Genomic DNA, 12,004 nt, shown 5'->3' on the forward strand with positions numbered 1-12,004 from the left:
ATGAAATCTTGAGTTATGAAAAAATCGAAATTAAGAGTAGAAAAATATATTTGGATAAACTTGATATCAATAAATTTGGGTCATTCCATGATGAACTAACTAATCCACAAATGATGGGATACACACTGACATATATTATAAACCATTCTATTCTTGGTGATGAAGACTAATATTTTGGCCATGAAAGAGTCGAAATAAAAAGTAGGACTCCATGGGTTGTATGAAGTTTTGAGTCTGGATGGCAGAAAAATCGTGTCGCTTGACTCAACCGCGAATTGCATGAACACAGATGACAGAACACACATTCGAAAATGGCAAATAAGAAAAAACAAAAAGAATTATACATGACAGCTGTGGGATTTGAACCCACGCCCTTTCGGACCAGAGCCTAAATCTGGCGCCTTAGACCACTCGGCCAAACTGTCCGCGTTTATTATTAAACATCTGGTTATTCTATAAATAGGTTTCGTTTTGACAAATTAATTCATTGTCATTTTCCTTTTATAGGGGGAAAAAAAAATCCTTATTCGTATCAGATTAAGAATATTTAAGCACCAAAATTAACAAAACAAAACCTGAAGAAAGTTTGATGCCAAAATTGTTTACATTTCCATCGATGCCACCTTAGTTGTTTCTTCTCTTCATCCTTTGTTGCAAAATTACGATTTTTTTTTTTTTTGGGGCCGCTTGGCTTCTCTCTTGAATCTTCCTTATTTAATTTTAAATCTTGTTTCTGACCTAAAGATAATTCATTCTGTTGTAATGTTTATTTATTTATTTATTTATTGGGTAGGAATGTTATAAACCTATAATGTTTATACTTGTGCCCAATACACAGTGCTTCAATACATTATACATCAATGTCATGTTTTCAATCATCAATGCTATTATTAAAAACACCAAAGTGAATATTTCAAAATCCATCCTATGTACATACACATACACCTATACATAAGTAATAGGGGGTGTTTCACTATACATATATTTGTATGTATATATACCAAAAGTACCATCCATTGTTACTATTTTGTTGAAGAGCATTATTATATTGAGCGAAAGAGTAACACGAGATTCTAAAGTGATTAATATGGGCTCTAGAATTAATCTCATCTGCAGAAGAGAGGAAAAACAATGAGTGATAATAAAATGGAATATCTTTCTCTTTATCTTTACCACTTAAGTCGCAGAGATTATATTTTATGTCTTTTTCCTTTTTTGAATACCTTAGACAATCAAATCCTGAGTAGGGATCCATAATCTAACAAGAACGTATATAAATAAAACTAAAAAAAAAGTGAAATTAATAACAACCCAGACCTATACTGTCCAAGCCTCTCATATGCTCTAAATCCATTTAAAGAAAGGAAGCACTATGCTTTCACTTTTAAGCCACTAAATGAGATTTGAACTTTCGGTCTGGCGTGTGTGAGAGATCTCTAAGAGACTTTCGTGATCATTAGACCTAAGTCTAGCGATTCTCTAATCTTTCTTATTTTACACCTCAATTGCAAGAATTGAACCCAAAACATCTCATTCTTCGGACATCAAAAGAAAACATACCCTCCTTCCTTTAAATGAAGGATCCTAACTCTACCAACTTTGTTCAATTAACACCCGTGTCATCCAATGGATTTAGTTACTAGTACGATCTCAGACTCCTAAGAATGCACCCGTGTTCTAGATTCCACATCGTTTTCGACTATCAACACATAAATTATGAATGTAAGAAAGACTGTACATCGTTTTCATACAATTCAATCGAATCAAACTGCTACGAGTGAAAGCCTCAAGGGGCAAAAGGCACAGGAAACAAGATAGCTTTGATAGTTGAAACCTAGTTACTCCATTAAATTTCAAATGGGTTCTGCTAGGAACAAGGGAGTCAGATGAATTTGGATTCAAATACTCATTCCAAATCCCTCCATTGTTTGGGAAGCCTGATAGAGATTGGAAATTGAAATGCATGCACCAGTAGGAGTGAATTTGGAATCCACTGGAATTACTTGTCATTTCAAATCCCTCACTTAATACCCCATATCCTATCAACTCTATCGATCATTGCCTACTGCAATAACTGTACTGGATACAAGAAACCAGAAAAAAGAAAAAAAAATTTCTAAAAGATGAGTGCACATTAGCCTTCATGACCATGTTATATGGTTCTTGTCACAAACCAAAATTAAAACTAAAGCACTATGATACACTTTGCAATTTGCATACGCTACATTCTTAGGAGGGATCTTAGGACTTATTAGAAGCAGACTGAAATTTAGCGATACAACTCGGTAAGCATCGAATTAGTTGATGATCCTCAGAAGGTACATATGAAGAAAAGAATTCTGGATCCTTCTCAAGAGATTCAGCATAACGTTCAAGAACTGAAACAATCTCCTCAAAGTGTGGTCGATTGTTAGGATTAGGTGACCAGCACCGATTGATGAGATGACGAAACGCCAGAGGACATGTTGAAGGCAATGGTGGTCTTTCATTCTGCAAAGAACAAAGCATAAGATGCTAAAGCTTTTCGCTGTTCAAACAAAAAGATCAGTTCTTCAATGCTGAAGGGATAATAGTATGTTAAATAAAAATTGCTAGCAAACTCATCAAAAAATTAATCTTCCAGATCACAGAAGTCAATAGGGACCTGTAGAATAACCACAGGCTGAATGTTAGCTGCAACTACATGATTGTCAAGTTATACGGTTCAATCAGTTTCCATCAACATACAAGCACCGAGACAGCATATCCAATTGGAACTTTAACATTTTATTCTCTTTCAAATTTTAAACGTTTTGTTATTCAATCTGGAACTTGTCAAAGGGACCTTCCTCCAGATCTCAAGTTGGAGGCTAACAAGTAACGATATGCCAACCTTATTCTTTGCATTTCCCACACAGCTTCAGACATACAATGCTTTAAAGTATCTTAATGTATTGGAATTCTAGCTGTTTGGTCAGACTTCAGAATACTCTGCAATGGATACTGATGAAACATGCTAAGGGCACAGATAATTGTCAACGTCAACTATCCCAGGAGATTCATGGCCCAAATCTTGCCAACACAGCAAAAATTCTAATTGTAAGGACGAGAGAAAGCCATGTAACTCTGATGCAACTAACATGCACATGCCCACTTGAATAATAGTTGATTATAACATCTCTGATTACAAAAAATGTACCAGCAGTTTGCAATGAGTTACAAACTGTTCAAGAACTCTTACACTGCTTAGGAACGATTGCACCTACGATGGTTCCTGCCCCTCTACCCTGATTAAACCTGCCGAAACTCAGTTTTACAGGCCATATTAAAACAAGGAGTCTGGGAACTCTATATGAAGAATGGCTAGAGGGTAAACTGCAAAATCAGACACTACACTATTTTAGTAACAGACTGTTCTATGACTACCAGACATGGATTATCAGAGGGTAGTGACTGATCCTCCAAAAGGGCAAAAGTTTGTGAAGTGCATTCTAGTTCCCTCCCTGTCACAGTTTAGCCAAAGCTTAAGTAATGCATTCAAGTGCATTTCCATTCTGCTTTCAAGAGCAACTGAGAAATAATATTATGAGATATGAAATCCCAAATAAGTATGAGCAAAACACTAGGTTTCTTCTCAATCAAAATGCTATCAAGAAAGAACTTGGTTTTAGATTAATATACACCAACAACTTAGGGCTTTTTAGGAACACTATGCTGATATCTCTGAAAGCAACTATTTGAGGCTAAGAAATCCAGGGGAATTATGATCTTACTTGCAGAATAATATTTTGCTTTCCTGCAAAAAGGAAATGGAGCTATTGCAATGTCACGGTTAGCTGCTGTAAAATATAAGGGATTAATGCTGAAGAATCTTGAGTTTGGCAACATAACAAGTGGACAAAAACAGTACTTCAAGAAACAGATTTCATTCTTGTCCCTGCACTAGTGAAGTAAGAAAAATAATTCAAGAGATAAAGTTCTTGTTTCTGCACATGTTAAGAAATGAAAATAGAGAATAGTTTACCTAAACACCAGTTCTGTTCCTATATTCTCAAACTCCCTCATTCACTAGCTTCTTTAAACAAACACACTTTCCTGCCAATCATTAGATGAGTTGGGAAACCCGGAGTATTCAGGAGGTACGGTGTCCATGCCCGACCCCCACTGTCGAAATATGGTTTCTCATAAGAACAAAAACAAGAAAAAGCCAAGCCAAGTAGGTTGAATTTCCCCACAAAAAGTAAAAAAGAAGCTGTCGAATTAAAAGTAACGTTAGTTTGCAAAAATTCCCAATGCTCCAACAGTAAAACTATTTTATAATCTCAGAACCCAAAGTTGGAGTAGTATTGGCCAATGAATAGTGCTCCTAAAAAAGAAGAAATAACTGCCATAGAGAATCTAGCGGATGGATGTATAAGTTTACAAAAGAAAGAAAGTTAGGATAATGTGCAGGAAGGTTGAGCAACCAGAAGAGTAAGTTTCCTTTTATGTAGATGCAAAATTGTCCATGCAAGACGAATTAGTTTTAAAACTTAAAGAAGCTTCAAGTTCTCCAATCATAAAGACTTTTCTAAAAGCTAGAAGTTCAAAAATACTCATCAGCAATGGGAAAAAAAATTATCATCACATTTGCCACATTCCTGCAAACTCGATTGCCCTGATATATTACATGAGACAGGTCATTCGTATCCTGATATAGAATTTATCAATCCCCTTGTTCTATAGCATGAATAATCGAGAGGCATATTGGGAGTTATAAATATAGGAAGAGCATTATCTTGATTGACAAAAGTTTACTAATTCAATAGCAGTTTTAGCCAAAGTATTGCGAATTCTAAAAGGCACAACGGTTGGCTGTAAAGTCTTCCTTTTCAAACATAAGAACAGATGAAAATGACTAGAAACAATGGGGAGCTAAGTTTGTAGGATAAAAAAGAAATGTGTTAGCAAATTGGAAGATGTGGAAAAATAAAAAAGAGAAAATGATACACAAAAGAGTAAAATGAGGAAAGCATATGTGCCTTTGCATGTCCATGTGCATTGTTTATGCATGTAGAGAAAAAGTTCGAGAGAGAGATATTGGACCAGCACAGATGATAATAACAGACAGATAAACACAGAAACTCAAAGAGAAAAAGGAGGGTAGCATGAAGGCCAAGATTCCCAACTCATTTCTGAAAACTTAAAATAGACAAGAAAATGTTGATTTACACTTTTATAGCAGGAGACAACTACTTCCTAATGATATTCCACACATATCAATAAAACTTATCCACTAAAGTGAAGGCTATATATTCCAAGAAATATTTGACCCATATGTAACCAAAACTCACTAGAAGTGAAAAGAAAGAAAAAAGGATTTGTAAACATAGTTGAAATGACAATTAACAGGACGGTGTTGAAATAGTCTAGAAAGAAGAATGGATCACATGCTTCATTCAAGTCTGAATTATGAACTTTCCACATGCTAAACATTTCCATTTCAGTTCTTGAGTTCCTATCTCAAATACTCTTACAAATAAGTTCAAACTTTTCAAACTTCAAAAGCGCACTCAGAGAATAAACAAAAAATTAAGACTTATGAAAGAGATACCAAATGCATTAAGAAAGCATTATTAGCTAAAAAAAGATGTAATGTAGTCACAGTCACCTGCGCAATCTTAATAATTTCTTGCTGCTAGAAGATTTACCGTCTGCCAGCTTATTTAGCCTTCTCGAATGCACTTGTAATTAGTTGAACATCAGAATCCGAATGATTTGTCATAAGTGATTATTCTAAGCTACATCTTATTCCCAAATAATAATTGTGATTGGAAAAATGGAGTAGAAGTTCCACTAAACGAAGCTGATATTTATTGGAAAATACAGAAACATAGACATTGGGAAGAAAAGTTAGCCAGAAGACTATAAATAAGACTGTTCATATGCACAAAATAACTATCTAAGGTAGCTGGTTATTTCTGTATCATGAAGGAAAACTATTTCTCTTAAACCACAGTGTGATCCAAAGTAGCAAGTCCATACATTTCAGTCTGCAAAAATCTGATGTAATGCCATAAATAGTAGAAATACATAGCTAGGGTTTCAGGCTAGCATGCTTTCAACTAGCACCTAATTGTTGGCAGAATATTTTTCATGTTCAATCTATGAAGATTACCAAAATAAATGATGCTGAAAAGAACACATGCTTTGGAAAACTTTTCCAGACTAAGGTACCGTTTGATAAAACTGAATCTGAATTCTGAAGTCTGAATTCTGAAATCTGAATACTGAAACAATTAATTTGCTGAATTTTAAGCACTAAAAAGAAATATTTGAATGTCTGAATTTTAATATTAAACCTATTTATACTGTTTGATAAACATTTCTAGCTGAATGTTTAATAAGTTAAATTTGACAAATTTACCCTTATATCTTTTCAACCAAAAAAGAAATAGATCCTATGATATAATTAGCTAAAAATGTTAGGTATCAAAATGACAATATTTATTTTTAAATCAAATTAATATAAAAGATGAAATATATTATATGAGGAGTATGGAGAAGATGTGAAAATCATTCAAAAGGGAGAAAAAGAAATAGAAAATCATTCGATAGAGAATATTGGATTGTTTAATTAGATAAGAATTTTGAACATAATTAACAAACAAGGATAGATTTGGTAGATAAGATAAGGTAATTGAAGTAATTCTATTGATTCTTATTAGAATTAAGCATTCAGTTAGGATTCTTGTGCTGAAAAAAATACACACAAATTCAGCACTACTTAAAAAGTTCAGCAAATGAATTTTCATTTATCAAATACTCAAAACATCTGAATGTCTTTAAAAATTCAGATTCAGTACTTTTTAATGTTATCAAACAGACCCTAAGTGCAGTTAGTCAGGATCATAATTGAGGATTGGGAAGGGGAATTGACAATTGTACAACTATAAAAGATAGATCATTTTATTAAACTGTATTTAAAGTCAATAACAGGATATAACCTAGTAAATAAGATAGGGGTTTTGAATCTCACCTCTATCGTTGAACTCGTCATGCAACACACTCAATGTAAATCCTTGGCATCATATAACAAACGTTCTAATTAATAGACTTTTGCATCTGTTGTTGATCCTAACATATATATGCCGGATGTTAAATTGGTTTCTAGTGCAGTCTTTTAGACTAGAATTTTGCAACTATATCCACCAATCTTGATAGACTTCTTTCCTTTCTGTATAAAAGCTTTTACCTTATATTTTTGTTATTTCACTCTGCAATTCATTATGCTTTCAAGAAATGTGGATCCAGTGATAACTAAGTAAACGACAGGTGAGGTAACTAAGAGAAGATGAATTTTGGATTGATTTTGGCATTTTATATTGACCTCTGACTTATAAACTTACCATTCATGTTTTTAAATATTTAAGATAAACATTCCAACCAAAAAACATTGGGGAAAAAGCTAGAACTCAGGTAACCTAGTTAAGATACCTTCTGGCAGACTGCAAAAGCTGCCTGTTCTGGAGTCATGTTGTCAAATGGTATCAATGCAGTTAAAAGCTCCCACAGAACGATGCCAAAACTGTAAATGTCAACTTTTTTTGTATGGTGTTTTTCCTTGATCATTTCAGGTGCCATCCAGCGGTAAGTGCCAGTGAATCCTTTCGTGCTGCCACACTGGGATTCTAAGCATGATATACCAAAATCTGCTACCTTCACATGCATATCTTCATCAAGAAGTAAATTTTCTGATTTAAGATCCCTGTGAAGTATTCCCTGAGCATGAAGATACTCCATTCCGTGTGCAATGTCAAGTGCCAGCTTCAGGACTAGGTTGAGGGGAAGAGAATATGGCACCTGCTGATGGAGGAATTTTCTTAAGGAACCCCCAGCTAAGTATTCAGTGATAATGCAAAAGACAGGGGGTTTCTTACATGCTCCAATGAACTGCCAACAGGAAATTAAACAAGTACACTGGGGTCAATTAGAACTTCAAACTTTGGATTATTAAAAGCAGAATGTGCTTGTGTCAACTATATGAGGCTAGAGGCTCTTAACAAATCAAGTTCTCTATCAGATAACCTAGCATGCAATAAAATCAGATGAATGCGATTCTTACCATACTGGTACTTTGACACAACTTTATTTCAAAGATTACCCGTTCATGTCTTTTTCCTAATAATTGCTTGTCTTTTCCTTAATTACTGCTTCATATTAAATAATTACACATTAGAAGACTACGCATAAGTGGCATATTTGACAGCCAAGTAAGAGAAGTTGAAATTGCTATTAGACGACCAAAGATGTCCACAGAAGCTCTCTATGATTCACTAGACAGCTGTAAGATTTCATTCACAATTTTACCACACTAGGCATAGGGAGATGACCTGATTATAACACCTACAAGCTTCTTCTATTGCAAACGTCTAAAACACGAAAATTTTGAGTACTTTGAGTATTTCTTTGATATCCTTGAGTCAGTTTACAACTTATCACGAACTCATCCAATAACTTGCTTCTGCACCTAAAATTTCCAAAAATACTTTCATTGATTAGCTGAATTTCAATCCTACAAACAAAATAATCAAACACCAATTCAAATTTTCATTTGAATAAATGAAAGAAAAACTGTTGAATAACTGACTCTACATCTCATTTTGGATAAATATTAGGGAAAAGATCAAAGTGAACAGCTAAATTACTCCTAGATTCTTTTTTTCTTTTTCTTATTCTCATGACAAAAAATCAATCCACATCATTCTTTTCCTCCCTGTTCCGGAGTTTAAGAGAAGAAAAGAAGTACAAGAAAAAACATAAAGAGTTCAGGAAAGAATGCGATGATTTTGGATTCATTAGGAATAATATCTAGTTCTTCAACATTCTGCAAGCAAAGTTGGCATTGTAAAATGAGAGAAATTCACCATTCCTCTCTAGTTTTCTTCTTTTATCCCTCCTAAAACTCCCAAACAAAGAGAGAAATTCACCATTTTTTTTTATCCTATGCGAATCATTCCATCCAAACTAGACTTAATGAAATGAACAACTAAAAGAATTCAATGAACAATTACAATCAATTTCAGTTGAACAAAAGCACAACTAAAATAGCTAAAAAGTTACATTTATATCTCATAAAAGCCACAGATCCATCAAGTTCAGATAATATATCTCAAATATGAAAAGAAGAACTTACAGTGATGATATTGGGATGCTTCAGTCTTAGCAACAGGGCAACCTCAGAAGTAAACTGTTTTTCCAGCAATGCAGCCAAGTCTCCATCCTCTTCAGGCTGACTAATGAGCTTAATGGCCACATCCTTCTGCTTATAAACACCTCTATAAATCCTACTATGCTTTCCAGATGCAAATTTATTTCCTATATATAACTCTGACATGTCTGCACTCCATTCCTCCTCTCCTTCTCCTTTTATCTCAGCTCCAGATGATACAAGATACTTGGACCAAGAAACTGCCCTCTTGTACTCTCCTAATGAAAGCCTCCTCTCTAGCTTCCCATTACTTGCTACAATTTGCTTGAACCAATGAAACTGAAAATTCTTCATGGGTTTTCAATAACACTACCAAAAAACATCAAATTTGTCACCCTAATTGATATCCATCCAAAATTCAAAAAACCAACAAAGCCGTTAATATTCTTTTCGTAACTTATTTAACCTCTACATCTTAAATTCTTTTTCTTCAGCACCGAACATCAAGATCAGCATATATGCAGATAAAAACTCATACACAAGTCACATGAAATAACAAGCAATACAAAGAGACAAAGTCTTTAGAAAAGCCACGTTGCTAACTAAAACAGAAAAATACAGAAGATGACGGCATAACTTCTCAAGTACAACCACATTTTAGTGTTCGAAAAGGAAAAGAATTGAGGGTTATGAAGTTTTAGCCATCTTATGAAGCTCAGAATTATAAAGTTTAGACTTGAAACCCATGAAACAAAGTTTGAGGTTTGAAGAACAGAAAACTCAAAATTTTATGGGAATGGAGCAAAAGGGGTGTCGATAAAAGTGATGAATGGTGAAGCAGTGATGCATATGAAGCTGAACAAGGAGGAGAAGGGAGGTGGGGTGGTGCTGATGGTGGCGGTGGTGGTTTTTCTCTATTTTTGTGCCGTTCTTGAACCAAGTTTTGACGGTGAATCGGTGTTATTGGTTGGAGGAAATAATAACACAGCAATAACAGTACTAGAAGAGTTTGTGCACTAAAAATTTAAGTGCCAAACATTCATAACGTGCGAAGATCCTCTTGTGAGGAGACATACGGGCATATAATGAAAGTGACATCTGTTTGGTTCCTACTTCTTTGCCCCTTGGATTGCCTGGATCTACTTCTTTGCCCCCTGGATTGCCTGGATTGTCAAAATTGACATGATATTTGTTCCTATGAAATTTCTAGGATGCCCTCTAACCTTTTACTCTAATTCTTTTGGGCTTAAAGATTTACTTACTTGATTTGGAAATGATTTTTTCCCCTCCAAAAAATTGATTAAATCCAGCCACAAAAGGCGCGAGTTTTATGGATTATGGGTTAGATTGTGAACATTAAATTATGGTTTTTCTTTTTCCATAAGTGTTTGTGTAACAAATATAAGTTCAGAAGAATTTGTGAACCCTTTTCTATTAACTCAATATTTGTTTGTGTTTCATATACATATTAAGTTTGATTATTTGACCTTAAAAATTAATCTAAGTATTGTGAACAACTCTTTGCCTTTTAAGCTTCCTATGAAACAAGTTTTTTTTTTTTTTTAGAAGAGCAGTTGATACTTGACATACTCCTCGTAAATTAATTAGTTGTAATTGTGGGTAGAATTTCATGTCAAATAATCCGATAGTATCAAGCTTTCAATTATTTTTGGGAAAAAATATGTCTTATTATTTTTAAAAATATTGGAAATATTGGGAATCCAAATAGGCTAATTATTTTAGTTTTAAATGTTGTAATACATAAATGGTTGTGATTTATAGGTACATATATTTTGCTATTATAGTATCCCAAGGTAGAAATTAATAAATAAAATTGAAAGTATTAAGTGCAAAAATGGAAAGAATTGTATAATCTATCTACATAATGAAAAATAGGGACAAAATACATAGAACGGTATTAAAGTTTCAAAAAATACATAGAGAAAAAGATTACATGGTATTTTTTATCAACTGAAAGTCTAAAATGCAAATTATACAAAATTTATTTGATCATTATGCCAACTTGAAAATAAGCACCAAACTTAATGGATAATCATCAAGACACTATCATCTAATCAAAAGATCAATCTTAATTAGAAACGGTCTAAATCTTATAAAAAATAAACTAGTTAAATGAGCATAAGTCCAAAAATAATATTAACCTTTTAACAAGGAAAATTCAAAAATACAAAATTATACGATAGACATAAATAAATGATGGCCATCTTCCTTGATTTTAGCTATTCTCACATGTGTATCTATCACTTACATATACCATGATTTCAGCCCCTTTTTTTTATGGGTGAACTCATTAATAGTGTTAGAATTAATTATCGTATTTATAATAGAGTCTTTTCTAAGGTTTTCTAGTGAGAGTTTATTTTCTTCAAGGGATTTCTAATGATTTCTAATAAAAGTTTTCTCTTCTTTTAAGAATTTCTTAGTGAAAATTTTCTTCTCTTCTAGGATTCCTTGTGAGAATTTTGTTAGTTTTATATTTCTCTTATTGATCTAAGTTTTTTGAGATTTGATTGTCAAATTGAGATTTTATAGATCTATCTCGTTAGATCTCATATTTACATTTGGATTTGAATCAGTTTATTAGTATATTTGAAAGAAAATAATAGATGTTGTTGGAAACATACACAGATAATATTGGCTCCGTTTGGATTGGCCATTTTTTAAGAATAAGTTTTTCAAATACAATACTACAGTAATACACTATAATTCAAAAAATATTTCATCCATACAATATATTAAATATTTTAAAATTTTTTTATAATAAATCTTTTTATATATACTGATGTAGTAAAATTTTTTAAAAATACCCCCAAA

General features: G+C 33.2%; 1 protein-coding gene and 1 non-coding gene across 4 annotated transcripts; both read right to left on the bottom strand.

The window, feature by feature from the left end:
- Positions 1-345: 345 nt before the first annotated feature.
- TRNAL-UAG (transfer RNA leucine (anticodon UAG)) lies at positions 346-425 on the bottom strand. Its single transcript has one exon. It is a non-coding gene; the product is annotated as a tRNA-Leu (tRNA).
- A 1,553-nt stretch (positions 426-1,978) lies between these two features.
- LOC113738617 (serine/threonine/tyrosine-protein kinase HT1-like) lies at positions 1,979-10,233 on the bottom strand. 3 transcript variants are annotated; one of them, XM_027265858.2, is made up of 3 exons: positions 9,155-10,233; positions 7,456-7,821; positions 1,979-2,490 (listed from the first exon to the last, which is right to left on the bottom strand). In XM_027265858.2, exons 1-3 carry the CDS (start codon positions 9,521-9,523, stop codon positions 2,242-2,244), a joined length of 984 nt encoding a protein of 327 aa, XP_027121659.1. In that variant the 5' UTR covers positions 9,524-10,233; the 3' UTR covers positions 1,979-2,241. The 3 variants fall into 3 exon arrangements, with proteins under 3 accessions (XP_027121659.1, XP_071902200.1, XP_027121658.1); XM_072046099.1 differs by having other exon boundaries at positions 7,456-7,824; XM_027265857.2 differs by having other exon boundaries at positions 7,456-7,911.
- Between the last annotated feature and the right edge of the window lie 1,771 nt (positions 10,234-12,004).

Source organism: Coffea arabica, chromosome 4c (genome assembly GCF_036785885.1).
Source record: "Coffea arabica cultivar ET-39 chromosome 4c, Coffea Arabica ET-39 HiFi, whole genome shotgun sequence".
In the NCBI taxonomy this organism is placed as follows: domain Eukaryota; kingdom Viridiplantae; phylum Streptophyta; class Magnoliopsida; order Gentianales; family Rubiaceae; genus Coffea; species Coffea arabica.

Bases quoted from the DNA above. Each gene is read 5' to 3' on its own strand.
- LOC113738617 (XM_027265857.2), bottom strand. From the start codon at position 9,523: ATGAAGAATTTTCAGTTTCATTGGTTCAAGCAAATTGTAGCAAGTAAT. The intron at 7,912-9,154 runs GTAAGTTCTTCT...TCCTGTTGGCAG, and splicing joins AGCATCCCAATATCATCACT to TTCATTGGAGCATGTAAGAA. The intron at 2,491-7,455 runs GTATCTTAACTA...TGTTCTTTGCAG, and splicing joins CTTTTGCAGTCTGCCAGAAG to AATGAAAGACCACCATTGCC.